General features: G+C 32.3%; 2 protein-coding genes across 2 annotated transcripts; both read right to left on the bottom strand.

Annotated features, from left to right (window-relative positions):
- Positions 1–1,269: 1,269 nt before the first annotated feature.
- On the bottom strand, positions 1,270–13,068 carry LOC134719649 (collagen alpha-1(I) chain-like). Its single transcript, XM_063582626.1, has 13 exons — positions 12,970–13,068; positions 12,561–12,587; positions 11,024–11,050; positions 10,363–10,389; positions 9,414–9,440; positions 8,424–8,450; positions 8,123–8,167; positions 6,801–6,890; positions 6,100–6,225; positions 5,266–5,373; positions 4,523–4,630; positions 3,556–3,612; positions 1,270–1,462 (listed from the first exon to the last, which is right to left on the bottom strand). The coding sequence occupies exons 1-13, from the start codon at positions 12,998–13,000 to the stop codon at positions 1,380–1,382; spliced, it is 783 nt and encodes a 260-aa protein (XP_063438696.1). The 5' UTR covers positions 13,001–13,068; the 3' UTR covers positions 1,270–1,379.
- A 764-nt stretch (positions 13,069–13,832) lies between these two features.
- Positions 13,833–22,064, bottom strand: LOC134717946 (collagen alpha-1(XXIII) chain-like). Its single transcript, XM_063580447.1, has 8 exons — positions 21,988–22,064; positions 19,072–19,101; positions 18,327–18,359; positions 16,878–16,904; positions 16,135–16,170; positions 15,708–15,734; positions 14,538–14,564; positions 13,833–13,921 (listed from the first exon to the last, which is right to left on the bottom strand). Exons 1-8 carry the CDS (start codon positions 22,049–22,051, stop codon positions 13,833–13,835), a joined length of 333 nt encoding a protein of 110 aa, XP_063436517.1. The 5' UTR covers positions 22,052–22,064.
- Positions 22,065–27,009: the final 4,945 nt, after the last annotated feature.

Here is a 27,009-nt window from a genome sequence, read left to right as displayed (position 1 = left end):
CAGACAGTTTTAAAACTTTGATTTCGTATAAACCATGTAAATTTTATTAACTAGTTATTGATTATTGGGCTGATGAAACCCTCTCTGACTTTAAGTCCATCTGCAGTGGTATTGATTGATACAGTGATTTAGAATAAAAAAATCAAACATTTTCTTAATTTCATGTCAAGTGATGTCGTTAAGATGTTCATTCCTAATTCACATATACTTCAATGTTATGATACGTGATGCCAACTCGCATTGCTATGTTAATTTGTAATATACTGAATTTTAATTTGCGTATTGTTATGCGTTTACTTTTCTACATTGGCTAGAGGTATAGGGGGAGGGTTGAGATTTCACAAACATGTTTAACCCCGCCGCATTTTTGCACCTGTCCCAAGTCAGGAGCCTCTGGCCTTTGTTTGTCTTGAATTATTTAAATTTTAGTGTCTTGTGTACAATTTGGAAATAAGTATGGCGTTCATTATCACTGGACTAGTATATATTTGTTTAGGGGCCAGCTGAAGGACGCCTCCGGGTGCGGGAGTTTCTCACTACATTGAAGACCTGTTGGTGACCTTTTGCTGTTGTTTTTTCTATGGTCGGGTTGTTGTCTCTTTGACACATTCCCCATTTCCATTCTCAATTTTACTTGTATAAGTTGATGTCTTTTCAGAAATAAGAACATTAATCTATTCTGGTGCATGTATTGCAAAATATTGGGAGTAACTAAATACTTATACTAATTTTGACCATCTGTTTGAGCATTTCAAAATTTCATATACTGCAAACTATATTTACAATTTAATAATTTATATAATTTATATTATTCTTATACAAAGTGATCATCACAATACCTTGTAAAACATAGCAGTCCATATGAGTTATATTTATTGGAGCGCCTTGGTGATTTGGTGTAATCGTGCTCACTAAGAGGGTGGGAGGGCGTGGGTTCGACTATCAATTGCGTCAAATCAAAGACTTGAACATTAGGTACAAATATTTTCTGCTTCAAAGCTAATTATCAGCTTCATTTACGATAAGGGCAATTACAGGTTGGACCGGAGTAAAATATAATGTGTCCTGGTAGAGTAAGGATCCACACCTTTGAACTTGAAAGTAAAAGACACGGCTCAGCGTGCTGTTCCAGTACAACCCAGGGTTCAAATACGTTTCATATTATCAAGTTACCGTCCTGAATATGCATGATACTTGCTACTAAATGTTTAGCAGTAACTCATCCATTCATCTATTTACTGTAATGGGCGATACATAAAAACGAAGGTACTTATTATTTTCTCTTTAATATCACTTCACAGAAGATGTCATGATTCTACACAAAAGGTAAAAAGTCTCAAATGTTCTATGAATTTTATATCGTTCTCAATCTATTGACACTACCCTGACCAGGAAGACCAGGCTGACCAAGATGAAGATAGCTGGTGTGAACCTGTCAGCTCCTGTCTTATGGCGGCTTTTTCTGTAACAAAAAAAGTATTTCTCTATTAACACAAAATATATCCCAAAATGTAAAAAAAAAATTCTGGTAAAATGAGACAGTATTTATACAAACAGATAACATACTGTAAATTCAGAATTATTAGGTGTATTTAATGTAATTGCGATTGTTGAATTATGGTTTAAAAATTGTAAATGGGAGTTATTATTTATGCGACTTTAATCCTGTTACATAGTTTACAGATATAAAAATATGCAAACATGTCTCAATTAAAAGTACAATAAATAATGAAACTTTTGTGATGTTTTTCTGGATAGATTTCCAAAAATATAATAATCAGAAATCTTATAACGTATGCAGAATTTCTAATAGTTCTTGAAATCTAAAAGAACCCAATCATTGTAAAATTTTGTAAAGATCATACAAACAAAGCACGAGAACTATGAACATACATGGTAACGCCTATGTTATTTTGTCAGTGGTGGATAGTTGTCTAATTGACAATCATACCACATCTTCATATTTTGAAAAGCTCACAGTTAATAACCGTTTACAAGAGAGAGACATGCGTTGTCGTAATAGATATTCAAACTCATAAGTCGACTACTGAATTTCACCCAATGGCAAACACGATAATTTCCAAAGACTAAACAACACCCAAGGGCAAACACAATAACTTACCAAAAACTAAACAACACCCAATGGCAAACACGATAACTTACCAAAAAATAAACAACACCCAATGGCAAACACGATAACTTACCAAATAATAAACAACACCCAATGGCAAACACGATAACTTACCAAAAAATAAACAACACCCAATGGCAAACACGATAACTTACCAAAACTTAAATAACACCCAATGCCATACACGATAACTTACAAAAACTTAAACAACACCCAATGGCAAACACGATAACTTACCAAAACTTAAACAACACCCAATGGCAAACGCAATAACTTACAAAAACTTAAACAACACCCAATGGCAAACACGATAACTTACAAAAACATAAACAACACCCAATGGCAAACACGATAACTTACCAAAACTTAAACAACACCCAATGGTAAACACGATAACTTACCAAAAAATAAACAACACCCAATGGCAAACACGATAACTTACCAAAAAATAAACAACACCCAATGGCAAACACGATAACTTACCAAAAAATAAACAACACCCAATGGCAAACACGATAACTTACAAAAACTTAAACAACACCCAATGTCAAACACGATAACTTACCAAAACTTAAAAAACACACAATGGCAAACGCGATAACTTACAAAAACTTAAACAACACCCAATTGCAAACACGATAACTTACAAAAACATAAACAACACCTAATGGCAAACACGATAACTTACCAAAACTTAAACAACACCCAATGGTAAACACGATAACTTACAAAATCTTAAACAACACCCAATGGCAAACACGATAACTTATCAAAACTTAAACAACACCCAATGGCAAACACGATAACTTACCAAAACTTAAACAACACCCAATGGCAAACACAAAACTTATCAAAAATTAAACAACAGTCTCCAAAACTCATATAGAAATCAAAACTAAACAACACGAACCCAACTCAAAACGAGGAAGATATCAGGTGTTCCAGCACAATAAACCGACAAAAATAGTTATGTTGAAATTTTTGATAACCATAATCAATGTTATAAAAAGACGAAGATGTGGTATGATTGCCAATGAGACAACTCTCCAGAAGAGACCAAAATGACACAGAAATTAACCATTTTAGGTCACCGTACGGCCTTCAAAAATGAGCAAAGGACGGATGAACACAATGATAAACACTGGTTGCAGTGAGTTTATGAGTTACATATTTGTTTTTCGTTCATCTTTTGTTCATAAATGAGGCTTTTAGTTTTCTCGTTTGAATCGTTTCACATTGTGATTTCGGGTCCATTCATAGTTAGCTATGCGGTATGGGCTTTGCTTATTGTTGAAGGCCGTACAGTGACCTATAATTGTTAATATCTGTGTCCTTTTGGTCTCTTGTGGACAATTGTCTCATTGGCAATCATACCACATCTTCTTTTTTATATTTAGTTGATTACTAATAGATACAGTACTTACGTGAATCTCCAAGTTTATATTTACTACCATAGTTATCAAATACAACATGGACAGTTCCTGAAAATGTTAAGAATCCATTGTTTAAACCGCAATTATATCATATATTTTAAGGTGGTACCTAACACTACAGGGAGATAACACTGTAAAATCAGCTAAACGTTTTAATTACGTTGTGCTGGTAAGTGAATTATTAAGCTTCACAATGATCTAAATGGGTTTTTGTCAAACTCATATATAACCAGTGTAAATTTTCTGATAAAACGCTTGGTTCAAATTTTTTGTTTTTTTTATATTTTTGTCAAAGGGTCAAATTAAATACTTTGTCAAAATTTTATGAAAATTAAACGAGCCAAATAAATTTTAGTTAAGGTGTTGGGTACCACCTTAAGGATAAAAGAAATTGGGATGGTTTAGAAACAGTACTTGAAAATGCCAATGTTGTTTGAATGCATGTTTAAAGGGAAGACGCATTATGCTTTACTAAAGCATAGACATTGGCCTTATAAACATCCAGTTTAGATATGATTATATGAACTATTTTTATTTTACATTTACCGTATTTGCAAAGCGTAGTGAGTGGCCTGTGTTTATATTTTGGTTTTGGCTTCTTATAATAAAACAATTTTACAAAGAACAGCTATAAGCAGATTTATATAAGCAGATTTATATAAGCAGATTTAATCTGCACAAATCTCAATCAAATGATAAAAATGACTCAGAATGCAAAATATTTGGTCAATAGTGCTTGTTGATCCATCCGTCTGTCTTAAATCTGTTGTTGCCAGGAAAGCGTCTGAATTTTGGGTCAAATCATCCTCAAATTTGAATTAAGAACTTCATTCATCGAAACAGTGAGTGAGTTCGATAATCTAGAATTTCCATAATTTCGTTTTAGGACATTACCCTAAATGCATTTTATCTACCAGTCCCTTTGTGTGTTTGTTTATTTAATACTGTGAATACCTACCGTCTTTGCCATCCTTTCCGGGCATGCCTGGTGGTCCTTTAGGTCCGGGCCATCCGTCTGGTCCTTTACCTCCTGGTTTCCCATCTGTTCCAGGCTTCCCGTCCTTACCTGTAAATGAAAAAAAAACAACATAATACGGATTTTTTTTCATGAGAAAGTAGTTATAGTTTATTGTTTGGAATTAACGCTCAATGTAGTTTGTGTCAAGTATAATGAGCTCCTCAATGAGTTTTGTGTCGAGGACATAATTATATATTATGTTGAGTTACTTATTGTTGTTTGTGTCTAGTATCGTGAGTTTCTGAATGTAATTAGTGTCGATTGTTTCCAGTTCCGCAATGTTGTTTGTATCAGATTTTTAAGTTACTAAATGCAGTTTGCGCTAAGTGTCGTATAAAGTAATAACACAAAAATACTGAACTCCGAGGAAAATTCAAAAAGAAAAATCCAAAATCAAAAGTCCAAATCAAAAGTCCAAACACATCAAACGAATGGATAACAACTGTCATATTCCTGACTTTGTACAGGCATTTTCTAATGTAGAAAATGGTGGATTGAACCTGGTTCCATAGCTAGCTAAACCTCTCACTTGTATGACAGTCGCATCAAATTCCATTACATTGTCAACGATGCATGAACAAAACAAACATACTCAAAGAGTAAAAATGTCAAAAAAAGGGGTACAGCAGTCAGTATGTTTCTTAAAGTAGTTTGTGTCAAGTATGATGAGTAAATAACAGTACCTGGTACTCCTGGATATCCGTCTCTTCCAGGATCACCTGGTGCCCCTTTCATACCATTTGGCCCTTTAGCTCCTGGCCATCCGTCTGGTCCCTTGTTGCCTGGTTCACCTATGTCAAGATAATCGTATGCAATAAATCACATTTATAAAGACGAAACAATTTAACATAATTACTTAAATCCAAATTTAGAAGGTTGAGAGTATAACGATGTTAATCACACAAAATATACATATTTTTGTTCATTTTTAAAGGTCGAACGGTGACCTATATTTTATTTCTGTGTCATGTTGTCTTTTGTACAGAGTTGTCTCATTGGCAATCTTACCACAACTTCTTTTTTATATCATAGTATAAAAACGAGGAAACTGTTTTGAGCAATGCAAGATATGCTATTTCATAATATTAAGACTGCATAAGAGATAAAATTTAAACAACAGATGAATGACAAAGAAATTAACAACTAGAGATCGCTGTATGGACTTCACTAATAACAAAACTATCCCACAAAGCAAACGTTAAAAGGCCCGAAATTGACAAACGTTACACAACTCAGAGAAATTAAACGACCTGATGTATATACAATACAATAAATGAAAAATAAATTTTAAAAACAGCAATTAACACACGACAACCAAGGAATTAAAGCTCTTGTCTTTTTAAGTATATATTATCTCAACCGTACACGCAACGTTGTGGTTGGTTTACAACAAGATATTAAACAATTCGAGATCAATCATTGAGCGTGACGTTTTGGGGTAGGTTCAATGCAATATTCACTGTTATCATGTAACGTTAATTTGGAAGAACACCATTAAAAATTAATCTGATACAAACCTTTAACTCCTGGATGTCCCATTGGCCCTCTATATCCGGGTTCTCCCATTGCTCCTTTCTGTCCTGGCATGCCATTATATCCTGGTAGACCATTTTTCCCGTCTGTGCCAGGTATTCCATTTTTACCTATAGGTTAATTAGCAATAATTCATGCATTCCATTGCTTATTTAAATATGAATTACAATATTTGATACATGTTTTGCAAGTAAATAATTTGAGCTTCCTTTTAGTTATTTTTATAGGTAATACAGCAATGATTCAATAAGTACAGGTACTTTTTTTAATTCAAAATAAACGCCATTAATTTTGATTTTATTTAGTAAAACATTCTTTATATGGAAATATGTTGAGCTTCTTTTCTTGTTATACTACGGAATTTTTATTAATATTCTGATGCTATTTTAGTGGTTTTGATGAATATTCTAATGCTATGTTATTGGCCAGTTCGTCTTGACTTGTTTCAGATTTCTTACAATTAAATAGACTGGAGGAGAACTTACAGTTCATTTATCAATTCGAGAACTATTGTTTTGGAACTCATTTGTCTACAAACAATTATCTAAAAAGATGTACATCACATTGTCAATTTTATGTATCCATTTTGAAATATACATGATGCATCGATTAGAAACACATGGATAAACAGAGGATCAATGCCTGTTCATTTTAAAAATACATTCAATTTTAATAATGTTACTACCTTTCATTCCATTCATGCCTGGAATACCGTTATGTCCTGGTAACCCTTTGTCTCCCATTTCTCCTTTTTTACCGGGACCACCGGGCCATCCTGTAATACGATACATTTATTACACTTCATAGAAGTGTGGACACATATTAATGTGGATACACATTAGTGTGGACACACGTCAGTGTGGATAAAATGTTTGGATGTTTGATAGTGTTTTTCGACACAAAGAGTTATCTGCTCATTGAACTATTTCATTTTTTTGCTACATATATTAAACGTATGATAACTATTCCAGTGTATACACAATACGTTTGGTAAATGAGACACATTATTACTACATTTGTACGTAGTTCAGTTTATTTAAGACACATTAGAGGGTCAGACTCGAATTATTACGTCGTTGAAGAAAAGTGAAAACCCAGATTACAATTATATAGTATGTACCTATTAGAATTACATAGCTTATTTAATACTGGTTTATTCTGTGTTAAAACAGCTTTTGGCAGTGCCCCCCGTTAACATTTATACGACATTCCTTCTATCGTGTTTTTTTTCCGCAGAGAGTTAATGCTTACATGCCAGATATTGAAACTGCTCACACACGTCCACGGTTCAAATCTACGTATCGTAGTCACATTTTAAGCTTCTCGTCCAAGATTATCACATCCCCGACAGAAACTTATCATCAAATGTGTAAATGCGTATCTCAAAAGATGTGGTTGCCACTTGATGAGCAAAGAACTGCTTTAATTTTCAGAGTCTGACTTGACATTATTGTAAGAGTTTTGTCTTACACAATCTTTATTTCGTTTAAAACTTCGATATCCGATAAAAGTTTAAGACGAAGTACACTGAACATTTTAAAATTTTGCAATTTTTAGGGCTTGACTTCTACATTTACAAATCCACTGTTGAATTCTATCTTATCACTAGATATGCCTTATGAATCATGTATTTTAACAGGATTAACAGGATGGGTGGCAGAAATGGAGCAGGAACTCTACTATTACTTCTGGATCAACTGAGCTTATTCTTGTACAATGTATGTGTTTATGTTCGCGTTACGTGATCCTTAGCGTTTTGTTTATTGTTTTTTTTAATGATAAATATTTTTTCATCATCTATTTTTTTACTATTGTGTTATCTATTAGTCTTTGACTTATGGTATTAGAATGTCCCCAGTTGGTATCCACCCTTCACATCTAATGCATCTTCGAATTCATTATTATTTTTTAATGAGCTTCGAAAGACACCAAGTTACTTAAAAAAATAAAGAATGTTGGCGGCCATTTTTTTTAATTTCCTGCATTGTATCAAATAATGTTTCTCACCGTCTTTTCCCTTTAATCCTGGTAGTCCCATTTCTCCCATTTTACCTGAAAACATTAAATGTTAATAAGGAATCATAAATTCATGCAATGCTGGTTGTTCAAATTAAACATGTCTGACTTTGAATGTCCTTCATACATGTACCCGAATGGTATGCAATCGAATGATTTGGTTTTCATTAAAGATATTTAATTACTTTCTAGATACCATAACGAAGAAACTTATTCAACTTTAGAAGAGTTTCTATTGTTTGGTAATTTTTTTTGAAAATCTAAAACAAAATTATGAGGAAATTCTATTTACCTTTCATGCCTGGCCAACCATGTGCACCTAAAACATAAATATTGTATATAGTAACTAAGCACTCACAATGCTGAAAACAATTAGAAAACAATCGCGATCGTACGCGTGAATGTGCTACATGTAACTGTATATATCATACATGTATCTCATGTTTAGACCTGTCACAACCCTTCCTTCTAACATAGATAATATCTCAACACGTTGAACCTTGCTTATGTTCGACTGTCTCCTGTCTGTTAAACCTTTCAAGTTAACCTTGCCATAGTTCTATGGATTACTTATGTATATGTGTGTATCTTTTAATAAAGGAGTAGGTTCAGTAAGACCCCTTTATGGCCCCAAAATAGCTATTTATTGGAAAGAAGAATGCTTCTGCTACATAAATATGGGCTGTTTCTGACAAAATTAAGCCTATATATCGGGTAATATCACTAATAGCATCATAAAGTCATGCTAAATTACTGAAATCTTTACAATTTCAGCATTTTAGTTAAATATTAGACGGTTCCCGTCTTAAATGAAAGTGGCGCATTCGTGTTCATTCATAATATTGAGAGGTAAGTTGTATTTGATGATAATAAATAACATATATAAAGGTTGAGAATGAACACGGATGCAGCCACTTTCATTTTTGACAAAAAACAACTGAAAAGAATCTTTTTTTGGCATATTTGATAGATTTTTCATAATTAAGCTTGAATCGGAGAATTTGTAATGATTATATCAGTTAAAATCTTTCACATAAACTAATTGAATCACTTGAAATAGACATTTAAGTGATTAAAAAGTGACCAAAATCTTTCGTTAGATGAACCTGAAAGTTGAGGCCAAAATCGGACTTTACCGGACCTACTCCTTTATATTTCCAACTAGAACATTATTCTAAAATGATGACAACAAAAACCACAAAACATAGCTACAATACATGTCTGTATCTTTTAGCGAAATATTTCTGTTTCCCACAAACTGTCTCGTTTTTCTTTGTTTTACCTGGTGTTCCCATTTTGCCTTTTTCGCCTGAAACAAAAAAACATACATTCGTGACATATACTTTTTTTTTGTTTATTATAGGTGATTTTTAAAATAAATAATATGTCAACAAGATTTACATACATATTGTGTCTGTATGATTTTTCAAGTTTAAATTGACCAACAGTAACCAGATGACCCCTAGTTTTTGGTGGGGTTCTTGTTGCTCTTTCTTTATGTTTCTATGTTGCGTTTTGTGTTCTATTACTCGAGTCTTGTCTCTTTATTTATTTTTTTATTTTTTTTTAGCCATTACGTTGTCAGTTTAATATTGACTTATGAATTTGTATGTCATATTGGTATCTTTCGCCTCACTTTTGTTTTGTTCACAAAAAAAAAAGCTGATATTCGGCTATCTCGTTTAAATACCTCCATTTATTCTTTTATTTACACTTTATTTTATTTGTTGTTCACAGGGCCGTTGGGGAGTTAAGCTAGCTATAAAAACAGGTTTAACCCACCAGTTTCTTCGAAAAACGTTTTTACCATGTCTGGAATATAGCAGTTGCTTTTTCATTTGTTACGTTAAACTTTATTGATAGCGTTTGATTTTGTCAGTTTTTACGACTTTCCTTTCTATAATTGGCCGTTTCAGAATCTAAAGCATCATGGGTAATTTCATTGTTCGTACCCCAAAGTGAAAATAACGTTACTTCATTGGTTGAATTTCCATTGTTTAGAACGTTTTAAACCAATCACAACGCTTTGGTGTACGCTTTTGAAAATATTACCCAGGATGCATTAGATTCTGAAACGGCCAATTTGCCTCGGAGTTCGATATTTTTGTTATATTTTATTTTCTCATTCATACATTTATACCTTCATTTAGTCATTTATTTACAATATTTTAAATTTTAGTACTAACTTAAACACAATACTGTGGTTATACAAAAATAAAACTAATAGTTACCTGCTGCTCCTGGCCATCCATGTGGACCTAAAATAAAAAAATGGATGAAAAGTTAAAGATTTTAATGACGGTAATTAATGGATTGCTGTTACACGTCCAGTAGCGAATTAAATGAATTCAGGACGAAAACATGATAATGCAATATCAATATACTGTAAACCAACTTATTTTCGCGCGCGATTTATTTTCGTTACTTTCGCGAGTAGAAAAAATATCGCGAATATAAATCGTCGCAAATATATATGTAAAACTTGGATCCATTCTCCTTTAACTACATCAAACAAAGTTAAGAATGGCGAAACTTAATCGCCGCGAAATTGGTTAGTTAGGGCTAAACGCAAAATGAACTATCCGCGAAAATAATTTGGTTTACAGTAATTCTTGGTTTGTACTAGACCGACACGCTCATATATTTCAACTTGGCTCATTTTTATCAGTCTTTCCTTATATTGTTATTATAAAATCCATTTAAAAAGACAATCATGAAAAATCGTTGACGACTTTATGATCACATGACAAAATTATGTCTATGAGCTGATAGACATTAAAAAAAATATCAGCAAACAGACATCGTGTTATATCCAAAATCATTTTTTTTTTAATTCAAACGTACATGTATGTATTGATTGACATAAGGTTTAGAACAAAGACTCTTTCTTACCTTTATCACCTGTTGCTCCTTTCATACCTTAAATAGTAAAAAAAAATATATTATTTTTCTCGTCCATTCATAAGAGTATATATAGGTGCTCTAGGTATACCCTTTCTGTATTCATTATTATACTTCAATGTACATTTTCTCTATAATTCTCTATTTTTGTTGTCCCTTATTCTCTTTTCTTAAGATACCTGCCTCTGTGTCTCTATTTTTTTTTATGCCTTTGTCTCTGTATTCTTTCTACTTGTTTACCTGTTTTCTGTCCCTTTATCCCATAATTCTCTATTCTGTTGACCCCACCCAGAGCCTCATCGAATGGCCACAAATCAAAGCGTAATTTCTTTTTAATTTTTTTTTACTCTGTTTTCTTTCTAATTGTTTACCTGTATTCTGTCCATTTACTCCATTATTCTCTATTCTGTAAACCCCACCCAGAGCATCATCCAATGGCAAAAATCAATGAAAAATTGTTGTTGTTTTCTTTATTTTGATTTATTGACAAACGAGTTTTAAATTATCCATTTAATGATATTTATATGAGACTATATCAATCTAATCTCTAAATCTTTTTTATTAATAATTTTGATTAGTTGAGTTTATATTTGAATAATATCATCGTGCATTTTCAGTATGTTTGTATGGCTGTATCCGATCTGCGATTTGGCTCCCAGTCCATTATATAACTGAAGCAAGTAACACCACAACTCGAGTCTTTCATCTGTTTTCAAGTTCTGGAGTAACCAAGATGAATTTTAGTCTATGCATACTTTCGACAGACCATTATAATAAAACTGTACTCTAATGACAACAATGGCTAACAAATTGACAAATAATAAAGGAAATCAACATCCATCAGTTTCAATATACCAAAAAGAAGATTTGGAAAGATTATCCACCACAGAAGTATGGACTGAGAGGCATCTGATGGTCGTCTGCAAAAACATAACTCTTACAAAACAAGGCGCCAAAGAAAACTGTTATATCAATATACTGGAATTGTATGCGACTGCCATACAAGTCAGAGGTTTAGCTAGATTTTAAACCAGGTTAAAGGCGCAATTACTACATAAGTAAGCCGTCTTCCAAAACCAATAACAACAAGGTTCAATACACCAAGTCATGAATATTACAGCTATTATCCATTCATTTGGTATGTTTGGGCTTTGATTTTGCCATTTGATTATGGACTTCCGTTTATAATTTTCTTCGGAGTTCTGTACTTTTGTTATTACACGTTTTGTCACCGACTGCAACAAACACTCAGGCATATAGGCTTGAAGGCTTGAATCAAGCACAAAATAAATTTTAGAAGCATACGAGTATTTCTAGCCTTAAATACTTTCGACTGAACAGTATTGATCATTGAAGCGCAACTAGTGTGGCACAGTCTTTTCTACCCAGTTGTGAAGGGAGTTGATCGTGTGCATATTGTTTACAATTTGCTGCTTGCACATAGTCTCATATTTTAAACTGAGACCTGTTAATGTATTCTTATTTTAAACACTCTGCATTGTAAATAAAAAATATAACAAATACTCACCGTCTGCGCCTGGTATACCGTTATGTCCTAAAGAAAACATAAAATTTCATATGTTTAAAATGAATGAAATAAAAAAGGACAATATCAAGAGTGTGTGTAAAACGTTAGTCGATTTTGAACGAAAATTCTTTTCTTTTTAATCTGAATTTAAATAATGAAGCCCAATTCATAGTGTTAGGAAAATAAGTTAATTAAAAGGTAAATAAGTATTGTTTTTCAAGTCGAATGTTGTACTCGGCTTATACTTGGCTTTTCCTCGTCTTTGAAATGATCAGATTTAAGCGTTCCTAATGAAGGTTAATCCAACAAAGCGCTTCAGACAAATATCCTTTACAACGTGTTGATTTTATTGTGTATGGCTAATAAATCATTATCAAGCTTGCATTTCATTGTACATGTTTTTACTTACCGTTTTTGCCTTTATCTCCGGGTGAACCCATCGGACCTGATTATGATAAATAAATTAAATATTCATTACGGATTTGCAACGAAATGATGTAAACTCACTTATTATCTTTGAGTTTTGTTTGAACAAATACGGTTTAAATAATATATTCTAACGTGCGCAATAATACCCCTTATAAACTTTTTTTTATCATTATTATTATTTAGATATAGAAAGATGTGGTGTCAGCAGGGGCGGATCCAGCCATTTAAAAAAAAGGGGGGGAGGGGTTCCAACTATATGTCCCCATTCAAATGCATTGATCGGCCAAAAAGAGGGGGGTTCCCTTTTTGTATAAAGGGACCCAAAATTACTAGTGTAAAACCATTCATATTTAGATTGTTTTCTCAGATCGTATATTGAACTTTGCATATCTATACAAGTTGTTTGTTCTAAGTTCTGTTGAGTTTGTCTCATTGAAGAAGGATACTTTCGATCCAATTAATTTATATATATTGGGTACATCCCTTTAAATATGTGGATGCATACATATCGATTGGTAAAATATTTCGTTCAGTTTGTGTTTTTTTAAGTTCCGGGATAATTTTAACTGCTCAATACTAACTTCAAAGTAATTTATAGGTATTCATGTTTTCTTAGGTTCTAAATATTAGTATTAAAGCCGATTGCATTGAGTGTGTAGGTAAAGGCAATATCCTTGGGTAGCTTGCTTGCTAGCTGAACCGCGAAGTTATTGTAAGGTTTAGTAAACTACCATCCTTTTATTAGATTAGTCCGACAGATAACCAATCTATAATTATGTTTGTATGAAAAGGATTCCTCAAAAGGAGGGTAGTTAATAATGACTCCACGCTTCAGATAACAAGCTAGCTAACCAGCTTTACCTGCACACTCAATGGAATCGGCTGTAAAGACAAGCTCACATTACCTGGTGGTCCCCAAGATCCGGGATTTCCTGTAAGTAAAACATTAGAATTACAAACAAACAGACAGATTATTTTGAATCTATGCCTATCAAATGTTTTCATTTCAGAAAGAACACCAGGCAGATAAAGAATGAAATGTATAAACATATACTACAGTGTAGTACACGGAATTAAAAAAAAAAAATTATTCAAGGGTGACATTCAAATCCTTATTTATTAAAAAAAATTATTAAAAAGAGGTTTACTTATAATTCGTATTTCTTAATACGTTGACGATTTTGTCTATACTAACCAGAAACGCTAAAATTTCGTGTAAAGCTCGCATCATTAATTCAGTCGAGACCAAACAAAAATAGACTCGGAGAGTTAGGGTTTAAGATTGTATTTGAGATTTGTGTTCCTGTAATTAACCAACGACTTAAAGTGTTGAAAATATTTGATGGATTTCCGTACATTGATATCAGTAATTTATTTCGAGGCAGTGAGTCGTGCATCTGACATATTTGTAGACCATACGAAGAAGAAAACGTTGATTACAGATAATGCAATCTTCCAAAAAGGGTAAGGTTATACATAATAATCAAATATGAAAAGCATCTAACAACAAGAGAGACATCAGTTAACTAGTTGAATAAATGGACTTACCGTTCTTTCCCTTCATACCTACATCACCTAAAAAAAAGAGAAATTACAAAAAAATAACATTCAATGTAGCTGACAGATTAAAACTGTTTATCACGATTAATTAGCTAACCACATTTTGATATTATCAGCAAGGGGGATTTGTTTCATTTTGAAAGAGAAAAAAAATACCCCAATTCGATAGTCGTTCCTCTCGGGATTACTTTCGAATATCTCGCTCTTGATTTCATGCTACATGTATATATAGTATATGATTAAACCTATTGGCCAAATACTGATTTGATTCTATGAATTGAATTCTCTATCTTAACATAAGTTGTTTCCCCTTGTCATATTTGGTCGCTTCCCATGTAGATTTGAATATGATATACGCGTAATTGATAATTTGAATTGAAAAATAATCTATGGTACAGAAAATGTGATTAGCTCATGAAAATTATGTAGTAAATTTGAAAAACTGAAAGATTATCGTCCATATCACTTGTATAAATATTGTCTTCTTCTGCAAGCTCTTAATTTGCAATGAAAACATTTATTTTCTTTGGTTACATCTTCTGACATCAGACTCGGACTTCTCTTGAACTGAATTTTAATGTGCTTATTGTTATGCGTTTACTTTTCTACATTGGTTAGAGGTATAGGGAGAGGGTTGAGATCTCACAAACATTTTTAACCCCGCCGCATTTTTGCGCCTGTCCCAAGTCAGGAGCCTCTGGCCTTTGTTAGTCTTGTATTATTTTAATTTTAGTTTCTTGTGTACAATTTGGAAATTACTATGGCGTTCATTATCACTGAACTTGTATATATTTGTTTAGGGGCCAGCTGAAGGACGCCTCCGAGTGCGGGAATTTCTCGCTACATTGAAGACCTGTTGGTGACCTTCTGCTGTTGTGTTTTTTTTATTTGGTCGGGTTGTTGTCTCTTTGACACATTCCCCATTTCCATTCTCAATTTTATACCATGTCCAACATAAGGGAACTAACTCATACACATGTATTTCTTATAAAAGTTAAATACGAAATTGATCAGAAATACTATTACATGTAGTTATCACTGCTATTAAAGTATACGATAGATGATATATGTTGTCAATTCCATGCTATTAAAAGAAAAACGTACACATGAAAAAACCACAAACAAAAAAAAACCAACCCCAAAACCTGTAAAACTTACCTGGTCCTCCCTTCATCCCTGGTGGTCCTGTAAAACAATGAAAAAATAATAATTTTGATGACGACATTCATAAACGGAACGCATTTACAACATACACCTGTTTTATGCATGGCATTATATCAGCCTATTAAAATGAGAAATCGCTGGGTGCCAAAAAAATAAGGTCTATTAAATCGGTGTACCTATGACTAGAAGTATAGAGCATATTATAAAATAATTATTTTTCAATTACATGCTACTTTTTTTAGTTCTGTACATACATGTACAATTTGTTTAAATATATTTAATTGACGTACTGTATTTATACTTTTAGTTGTTGTGCATAATAAGACTTCAATTACTTCAATCGCCTGAAATATAATTATGGTACTCTTTTTATATTAAAAAATAAACCAAAAGTTCGAATATGATATACATGATTACTAACCTTTCCACCCCTGTGGACCTTTCATTCCTCTTGGACCTATGAAGTAGAATGGTAAAACGTAAGAAACAAAATTTGCATAAAGCATCATCCTTATAGACATTATTGAAAGATGACAGTTTTACAGCAAAAAAAGGAATAACCCAGAATTGTTTTTAAAGCTCTGGTGAGGTAAACTGTAAGTATAATAAATAAGGCCCTTAGTTTTCTCGTTTGAATTGTTTTACATTGTCATTCCAGGCTTTTATAGCTGACTATGCGATATGGGCTTTGTTCATTGTTGAAGGCCGTACGGTGACCTATAGCACATCTGTGTTATATTGGTCTCTTGTGGAGAGTTGTCTCATTGGCAATCATACCCCTACTTCTTTTTTATAAGTATTGCAATCAAGCACAAATGTACATGTAATATTTTCTAGGTAATACATGTGTGATGGATGTTCACTTTTACCGCTAAACGAGTTATCTATAGGAGGGTCAATATATATATTAAAAGTTGGGGTTGATCCATACAATCAATTATAAACATTTTTGCAGTTTCTGCTCTTTGGTTGTGTTGTTGTTTATTTGACACGTTCCCCTTTTCCATTCTCAATTCTAGTATAAATTTCATGTCAGCAATTGTGTGTATATCGAATTGCAATAATATTGCTGTTCTTCATCTTAGAGTCACAACTATTAGTAGATATGTAAACAAGAGCGCGGGAATTATATCTATATCAATGCCTGATAAAAAAAAATATTACCTTTATTGCCTGGCTCTCCTTTGTCGCCTGTAAATACATATAATTACATAAGATGTATGTTTCACTATAATACTTTATTCTGATTGGCTAACTGCACATCACCTGTTATTCCTTAAGCAATTGCATCACTCAATAAAACTTATCATTCATGAGAACACGTGGTTCCACAAAAAAGTGTACAGGTGAATTAAATAGAAAATATATTAAATTCGTGTTTTTCATTATGATGGCTAAAAGATGTAATTATAAGTATTGAATGCTTCTTTTTGTAACTTCATAGGGTTGTAGAAGCGTTGACCGTGCGTACATGTTTAGAATGAAGCGCTTATACCACAATAAAGTTATAAAAAGAAGCATTCAAGTCTTAAATAAAATAAAATTCAGTAAAATGATTTTTTAAGTGAGCTTTTTTTATTAATCTATAATCCATATGTTAATGTAATTGGATCAACAGGAAACAATTAATTTAGTATTAAAGATATTGCTATAAACACGAATAATTCAGTCCCTCCCTGTAATCGATCTATCCTACTTTCGGGGTTAAATAACGTAAGTGTAGACCAGCGGAATATAATGACTAAATTATTCAGGTTAAGATTTTGCTCTCCCTTAAGGTAGATCATAAGTATAGACTTTTTGAGACAGAATTTTCTTATAATTTGCCAAAAGGAAGATTTTACTACATGTATGTTTGTATCAAAAATTTAAAAAAAGTATGGTTAATGTGCTATCTTTCAAGCTATGGGTCGTTGACATTTGCCTAAAGATGATTGTACATGAAAAAACACATTTGTGTGCAACAAAAAATTTCTATGAGATAGAATTTTAAAGTAAATTGTGAGAAGATAGGTTTTATTGTATGTTTTAAGAAAAGGCTCATTTGAAAAAATGATTCTAAAAATTAACAAAAAATGATGTTTGTTGAAATATTTTGAATAATACAATAAATCACCAAGTTTTCCTAATATAACAAAAACTGTCTAACCATTAAATTGCATAGTCTCCAAATTTGCAGATTTTGGCAAATAACTAGACCGATTTTGTACTGCTGTTGTACAATCCAAGATGGCGGTATACCACGAATCTACCTTTAGATGGTAGACCTAGACTTAGGGAAATAACTCTTAAAATCATCAGTACGTTATTGTCAACCATTTTCATAAATAGATTCTAAGCTTCTAGCTTTTATTGACTGTTTCCAATCTGTTGCAGGTAAAAGTTTAAAACACATTGATGAAACTTGACTTTTACAAACGCATTATTGATTTTGAGAGTTATCTTAATAGCTACTGTACCAAGGTCTACCTTATAGATACAGAGTTTGTGAAAGCATTGTATTGGATAGCCGATCAAAAATTCATCAACAGGAATATTACTGCATTATGTAAATAGAGAGATTGGGTCTAGTAGAAAATGAAACACGATTTACTAAATAATTAAAATGGTTACCTGGTGGTCCTACAGGTCCAGGATGGCTACCACCTACAGCAAAAATAAATATAAATTTCATATTTGAAATATTAAAACTTGTAGTGTTTTCTTCTCATTACATGGCTTACATGTATAGGACGTTCATGGTACTTAGTATATGCACAACAAAGACAATTAATAGTACTTTTATTGGAGTTTTATCCCTAACGAGTACTTAAACACAAAGTCGTTTCTTTTCTCTTTTCGTTCATTGCCTGAATACACATGAAGTATTAGTCACTTGACGTTAATCACGCAACAAGTTGTAAATCCTGTATTTATTCAATAATTACAAATCTACGAACAATAACATAACTGTTACAGCAAATGAAAACAAAAGCATGTGATAAAGTTCATTTACCATTCAATACAGACGTGTGTTTATACTGTAATGAAATGTACAAATACATATATGTGTACGGTTAATTCTATATACGTGTCATGTTCTTGTTGAATTGTTAAAATAAGTATCTTTTTTAAGCATACATTTGTACTTGTTCTTCAGTATGAATATGATACATGTATTAGCTCATATATATATATATATATATATTTATAAAAAAAATGATTCCCGAGTTTTCATACAGAAATGGTAGCCTTTCATTATCAGACAGTTGAGTATGATACATGTACAAATTACCCCGTCACATACATGTACCACTAAGTCTGACAAATGTTTACATCACTCAGAAAAATGCAAATTTCATACAATAAACATACTCACCGGATCCCCAAGCAGACCATGCATGAGGCACTGGAAAGTAAAAATATGATTTATTGTTCCAAACAGAAGAGTTCATACATTAGTTTGTAATACATAGAACAAAAGAATTGAGAAAAAAAAACATTCATACTTTTATACAAATACATATATCCATATACCCCATAACTCTGATAAAGAAGACCAAAGACTAGGTCTGGATTTATTATATGAGGACCTTATGTGTAATTTTAAAATTCATTCCTACAAAAGGTTCTCTTCGGGGATTGCAGCTTCCTCCACTAATAAAATCTTATCTCCAGAAAATAAAACAATAGTGGCTTTTTACACCAATCAATTTATCATTATAAAACGAATTACAAATTTTCAGAAAATCGCATGCTTTGAAAATGGAAATTTAAGTCAACAGGTTAATGCGCATGTGCAAATGATGTAAAAAGCAATTGACGATTTAGGATCCACTAGTATATTGATTTTCAAATTGATTTGTGATTTTATTATTTTCTTACTGTTATTACTGACCCCAGATAAAGGATTGGCAAGTGGGAATACAGTCGTTACCATGACTTATTGCCGCCACTTAATGTAAGTGGTGGATACAAATTTTGATATAAGCTGGGAAAAAAGGGGAAGGGTATCAATGACTGGAGAAGAGGGGACCCGCTCCAGCCGGGGTTCAGTGATTCCCTATATAATCAACCAAAATATTCCCACAAAAAAGGGACGGGAACCACGCCCCATCCCTAATTCCCTTATTTTACACGCATATCATTAAAAAAGTTATCATTTCCATTCTCAATTTTATGTAAAACTTTATATTGATTAACAATTTCAGCTTGAGATTGTGATTTTGAACCTACAATTTGTGTACACTATATTCAGTAATAACTTAAATTAGTTATAACAATGTTACTTGTACAAGTATTTCTAACATCAAAATATTTCCGTTGAAAGAAAGTTTGATTTACAGTGGTTGTCGTCTGTTTATGTAGTTCATACGTGTTTCTCGTTTCTCGTTTTTATATATATTAGACCGTTGGTTTTCCCATCTGAATGGTTTACATTTGTGATTTTTTGGGCCCTTTATAGCTTGTTGTTCGGTGTAAGCCAGGGCTCCGTGTTGAAGGCCGTACCTTGGCCGATAATGTTTTTTTTATAAATTGTAAGCTGGATGTAGAGTTGTCTCATTTGGACTCATACTACATCTTCCTCTATCATCAGTTGATACATAACTACATATAATTATACAGATTCAAGTCAGCCATATCTTGAATTTTGATTTTGATCATGAATATAAAATATAAATAATGAGTTTTGAACATAATTTGTACGAAATACATCATTAGAATTTGTATGAAAAGGAAAAATTTATGGAAATATAACATTATCGATATACATTTCATTGCACAAACTATATATTTTGACAATAAGTGTCTCCTAAATAAACTCATCATACATGTAGATACCAGGACTAACATTTTATATAAACGCCAGACTCGCGTTTCGTCTACAAAAGACTCATCAGGGACGCTCGAATCAAAATATATTTAAAAGGCAAAATGAAGTACGAAGTAAAAGAGCATTGAGGACCAAACATTCCTAAACGTTTTGCCAAATACAGCTAAGGTAATCTATTCCCTGAGGTAGAAAAGCCTTAATAGTATTTCAAAAATTTCAAGTTTTGTTAACAGTAAATTTAAAGTTTTGTTAACAGTAAATTTTAAGTTTTGTTAACAGTAATTATACCCATAGGCACTTGTCTCAGAAAAAAAGTCTCATATAAAGTCATAATCTTAAACAATCATAGAAAAGCTAATTTAGCCAAACAAGACTAAAAATTAAAAGTTATACCAGCAAAAGGAAGAATTGTCAAAGGTACCAGGATTACAACTTAATACGCCAGACGCGCGTTCCGTCTACATAAAACTCATTAGTGACGCTCATATCAAAATAGTAATAAAGCCAAACAAGTACAAGAAATACGAGATATTTATTTGTTAACTTTTGAGGATTAATTTTAGTTTTGCTACAGCAACGTCATACATGTATGGATGTTGGTTTTGGTTGTGTGGGATGTACAAGTACGCTGCCACCTTTATTTGTTAAATCCAATGCTTCCTGTAGAGGGTAACAATACATGATCGTGCAAATTAAAGAACCCGTTAATGCCTCTTTCACAGATCCCCTAGGAGGCATTTTACAAGGCAAAAACAAGGCAAAATGTGTGCCTCTTTCACAAATTTAGTCCTTATTACCTGTAGATTTATTTTGTTCAGAATCTATAGATTAAATTGGATTTATCCTTTGTTTTTGAAAAAGATATAAAGATATACCTGCGGCCTGCCACTTGACATTAATCAAACAAACAACAAGCAATTTTACAAAATATACTTCTACAAGCTTTGTAATAATTGTAACTCAATGAAAAGTGGATCCAAAATATTGTGAAAATTTAATATGATGTTTACAAAACTTTGTGAACTTTTCAACATTCTATTATACAGAGATTTCGTGAAACATAAACAAACGTTGGTACATTGTAGGTATTCTCTTTTCATTTCTGGAAAGCAGTTTGCATTTAAAATGAGGTTTTAAATTCCTTTTGAAATGCTAACATGTTATGCATGATTAAATGACTTATTACTTTACTACAGATTCAATTCTATTCGTGGGTTTCTAATTTTTGTTCTTTTCATTATTATAGATAAACCATGAATTCAAATGTTCAAATATGAGTACACAATTTGAGTAGGCTTTTCAAAACCAGGATTTTAAATATCTACGAAAATACAAGATTACATCAATCTCCGACAATTGGTATGCAAGATATTAATTAAATATTCAGTACTTTGAAGCAGAATATTGCAGACAAAACTGGAAAAAAAACGAAAAAAAATAATTAGCTAAAAATATACTTACGACCGGCATAAGATATTCCAATCTGGCCACAAAGGACCAGTCCTAGTACCACAAAGCTATTCATGTTTCGTAATGAAACAAAAATCAGAATGAACGTATATATTCAATTCTGGCACTTTTGTTATGCCAGAAGTCAAAGATCAGAAAATTATGTCAGATGTAAGTGTGATCCGAACAATTAAAAGAAGCTGATTAAGACATAACTATGGATAATGCAACAGTTGTTCCGAATGACCGTTATGACTGTCCAATATAAGTTAATATATTGATATGCTTTTAATTACCGGATTAGACAATTTATTTTTACAGGATGATAAAAATCAAAGAAATTTTTCACTTTATACGTTCATATTTCCTCAAACGACGATAATATAAAAAGTATTTTAAGGTGAAACGAGGATAGAATATAAAACATTTTAAGCAGAACAAAATCAGTGCACCTGGAATCTGGATAGTTGCATTCTGGGATGTAAATTGCATCATCAGCTTAAATACAACATATAGGTATTCATTCAAGCACTGCAAGTGTTCAGCTCAAACGATTTGATTGGTCCAAGACTACAATCGCAACTAGTTCAACTGATTTGATTGGTCCAAAACTGCAATCGCAACTAGTCACCTTTTTCACTGTTACATGGAGTTGACATCGTCAGCAACTATTGATACATTTGTGTAGGTTATCTTGATGTTACACATGACGTATTATCAAGTCAGTCAAAAGAGTAGTTTTCTTCCATCTTCGTGATATTAATCAAATCTAACATCAAAGAATGTAAGACGTATTCAGGCGACGGAACTTGCTACAAAGCGGTTTAGGAAAGAGTGAGTATGAAAGTTTGACGGACACGCATTTTCAACATTTAACAAATTAAGGGACGACATCAAAAGTTCAATGAAGGATAAAAAACTTAATTCGCATAGTTTTTTCACCGACCCCCCTACCCCCCTCTTAACTTAATTTGTGAAAAATTGATTGACCTATATGGATATATGTAAAAATCGATATCGGATAACCAAATCTTGCAGCAGTTCACCCCCCACTCCCAAACTAATTTGAATTAAGTTTTTTTTTTTTTTTTTTTTTTTTTTTTTTTTTTATCTTATCTTACATTGATCTTTTGATGTCGTCCCTAAGAAACCAATGTAGTTGCTTTAGTTCAAACTCCATAATCGATTGATTTTTATAAGATATCAAAAGATAAATTAATATATCAATCCTTTATTCGTGTTGTTTCCATATTTCGGACTGACAAAATCTCAATCTCACGTCTATAACTGTTTGGAAATTCGGTTCTTATCAGTCCATTCAAAATAGACAAATATTCACCTTTCAGGTTTCCAAATTAATCGAAGTCTTACAAATGTATACATTGACATGCATATACAAATATATGCAATAACATATTAAGTATAAAATAAATCATGTGGTATGACTGTCAATGAGACAACTCTCCGCAAGAAACAAAATAATACATAACTTATCAACTATACATTGTAAGTCACCGTACGGCCTTCAACAATGGGCAAAGCCCATACCGCTATAAAAGGTCCCGAAATTACATTCAATGTAAAACAATTCAAACGAGAAAACTAACGGCATAATTTATGTACAACGAAAAACAAATATGTAACACATAAAAAAAGGACAACTGAATTGCAGGCTCCTCACTTGGGACAGACACACAGATACAAAATATGGCGGGAGTTAAACATGTTAACGGTACCCCAACCCTCCTCTAACATGGGAACAGTGGTTTAAGTCTATACAGCTCATTAATGTTAGATCGTGTATCCAAAATTGTGAAAACGTTTCCTTCGTGTTAGCTATCAAATTAACTGCAACATTGGGTATTTGAAAAAAGCTACATATGCTTTGTTTAGTGGAAATATGTGTAATGGTTTCAAAGAACAAGGTTGTTGATCAGAATAAGATTTCGACGACGGTGATGATAGTAACTCTTTGTTCTGTTTGTTTTTGTGTCTTAACTTGATAAAAAAAAATCACGTTTACAAAGAAAATTATAAGAACTTCCATTTAGCATATACGGCATACCCTACCACTTCCACATTGTTCGCGCCTGTTTAGGCTGATACGAGACCCTAAAACGGTTTCAAGTATTTAGTATTTATGGTTTCAAGTATTTAGTATTTATGAACCTAGAAATGAATGTAATATAACTACTACTATAAATTTCTGAATTATTATCAAAACGTGATGTACTAAGTATCTACAAGATTTATACATTTATTGAAATATTAATACAAATGTAAGTAGCTTTTTTTATTGGATTCCTACCGTACATACATTTTATTTTCAAAAGATTTAAATACTATCTGTAACCATATTGGTTCCTGGCGACACCCTCACTATTTTTTTTTTGTTTAATGGTGGAAGATTTGTTAGTGCTGGAGATATATGTATAGTAGTATAAACGAAGAAATATGTTCTATCAATTTACCAAAACAAAAGGAAACTGATGGCACTCTTATGTGTGTACTTGCACTCAGCAATCTATCGTTACAATGTTAAACAGCAACACGATGGTAAACATCGACAACTAAATGCTATGTTCATGATGCTACGGTTCACAAAAAAACAACGTATATCTTTACAATAATTCAAGCGTCATCCATATGGTGTTTTTAGTATGTTGTTAATTTGTGATTGGTATTGTCAGTGCATATTTTATTTTTCTGGTTTCAGGTTCTCACATATTTTGCTATAATTGCATATGACGTTTTCTCACTCCAAACTTTTGAGTCGAACATTTTTTATCTCCAAATAATAGATCTGATCTAAATGCACGGTACACAGACTAGCTCATTGGAGAGGCATGACATATATTCCTTTACTGTTTAAAAAAATAATTTTGCCTTAAAAAATCCATAAAAACTAATATCACAATATTTTATAGATATTCTTTCAATAAAAAGTATACTGTAACAGATTAACTATAATAGATTTTCGCCATACAATTCATTCGCGTTAACCTTTTCTGACTAAACCATATAGCGATCGTTGAACTTTTTGTTTAAACTTAACACAAAATCAATGTATTCTGTAGTTTACGACGCATTGTTAGACTTCGGCTACATGTATTACATGTATCTGCTCTTTGCTCGGTTTTATTTTTCTCTGAGACACATTCCATTTTTCAACTCTCAATTTCATGTCATCTTTTTATGTTTGCTCTACTGGAACCAATACAACTTTTAATGGAGTGTTATGATTCATGCACAGATTGAATATACCTTATCGTTTTTACTCTCAGAATTTAACAGAAAAATTATCCATCAAGAAAAATATCTAAAGAATGCCACTTCTTCATGGCAGAATATGCTTAATAATACATGCTTTTAACGATTATGGTTGTAGTTTTTTTTTAATTTATTATTAATATGTCATAAATTTGATTTGCTAAGATTCTCATGTGTTTCTGCATAATAATTCTTAAGATGTTATATTTGGTTACAAGAGCGCAATTATTTCTTTATTTTTTTTTACCCTGAGACGGTACTCGGAATATAATCCTTTACGGTTTCTCATTGGACGATACATGATTGGAATTATTTTTAATAGGTTTAACAAATGCCGAAAATCATATTCAATTTTTACAAAGTATAGACAGTATCTTTCATTTCTGCACGTTGGAGCCATTTAGAAATATTCCTTTTTCATTAAGCGAAAACAAAGTAGAATACCTTTTTCAAATGTATTTTTAGTCAATTTTTGCCGCATGATCATAAGTTTTTTTTGGGTTGTAATGCAATACTGGTCTATCTAGTAACAGGAATTGCTATCCATTTCTCCTAATTTGTGTAGTATTCGAGGAAAATAAAATACGGAACACCACTGGTAACCTATGGAAAAGCGTTGTTTTGCTTGCATTTGTGGTGTTGCTATCTTTTTTGTAAACATAAGATGTGTGTTTTTTTTTGTACTAATACGTATAGTAGTTCTTGTTTCATATGTTCTTTTGGTATTTCCAGATTGAGACCGATACATGGATATATAGGTTACAAATGTTAAGTCAATTTTTGAAAAACCTCCTTATACAGCGTTTGTGTTTCATTTTTATGCCACCACCTACGATAGTAGAGGGGCATTATGTTTTTTTGGTCTGTGCCTCCGTTCGTTCGTCCGTCTGTGCGTCCGTTCGCTTCAGGTTAAAGTTTTTGGTCAAGGTAGTTTTTGAAGAAGTTGAAGTCCAATCAACTTGAAACTTAGTACACATGTTCCCCATGATATTATGATCTTTCTAATTTTAATGCCAAATTATAGTTTTGACCCCAATTTCATGATCCACTGAACATAGAAAATGATAGTGCGAAGTTCAGGTTAAAGTTTTTTGTCAAAGTAGTTTTTGATGAAGTTAAAGTTACATCAACTTGAAACTTAGTACACATGTTCCCTATGATATGATCTTTCAAATTATAATTTTGACCCCAATTTCACGATCCACTGAACATAAAAATTGATAGTGCGAGTGGGGCATCCGTGTACTATGGACAAATTCTTGTTTTACATAAATAAGGCCGTTAGTTTTCTCGTTTGAATTGTTTTACATTGTCTTATCGGGGCCTTTTATAGCTGACTATGCGGTATGGGCTCTGCTCATTGTTGAAGGCTGTACGTTGACCTATAGTTTTTAATTTTGTGTCATTTTGGTCTCATGTGGATAGTTGTCTCATTGGCAATCATACCATATCTTTTTTTTTATATTTGATGTGAGTTTATGGTTTATTTCATGTTGGTTCTGTTTTTGCTTGAAGGTTTGTATGTTTGTATGTTTGTTAACTATTAACGGAAAAGTTCGTAACTTAAAATATTTTCTGAATAGGTGATTAAAATCACTTATGAAACTGTAAATTAAACAATTATCATGATTATTGTGTGTTTATATGTTAATGCGCTAGGTTAGTATCGTAAAAATGAGAACTCGCATTCTGAAATCGATACATGTATCTGAATGCAAATTATCCTAAACCGCGATGATCATTTTTTGGGATTTTGTACAAATC

Source organism: Mytilus trossulus, chromosome 5 (assembly GCF_036588685.1).
Source record: "Mytilus trossulus isolate FHL-02 chromosome 5, PNRI_Mtr1.1.1.hap1, whole genome shotgun sequence".
NCBI lineage: Eukaryota > Metazoa > Mollusca > Bivalvia > Mytilida > Mytilidae > Mytilus > Mytilus trossulus.
The sequence above is the reverse complement of the archived record's forward strand: the minus strand, read 5'-3'. Positions and strand labels throughout refer to the sequence as shown.

Excerpts from the sequence above, each read along its gene's own strand:
- LOC134719649 (XM_063582626.1), bottom strand. The coding sequence starts at position 13,000 with ATGGGTTCACCCGGAGATAAAGGCAAAAACG. Across the intron at positions 10,390-11,023 it reads AGGAGCAACAGGTGATAAAG|GTCCACATGGATGGCCAGGA; the intron begins GTAAGAAAGAGT and ends TTTTTATTTTAG. Across the intron at positions 9,441-10,362 it reads TGGATGGCCAGGAGCAGCAG|GCGAAAAAGGCAAAATGGGA; the intron begins GTAACTATTAGT and ends TTTTTGTTTCAG.
- LOC134717946 (XM_063580447.1), bottom strand. The coding sequence starts at position 22,051 with ATGAATAGCTTTGTGGTACTAGGACTGGTCCTTTGTGGCCAGATTGGA. Across the intron at positions 14,565-15,707 it reads AGGGATGAAGGGAGGACCAG|GTGATGTAGGTATGAAGGGA; the intron begins GTAAGTTTTACA and ends TCTTTTTTTTAG. Across the intron at positions 13,922-14,537 it reads AGGTATGAAGGGAAAGAACG|GAAATCCCGGATCTTGGGGA; the intron begins GTAAGTCCATTT and ends TTTTACTTACAG.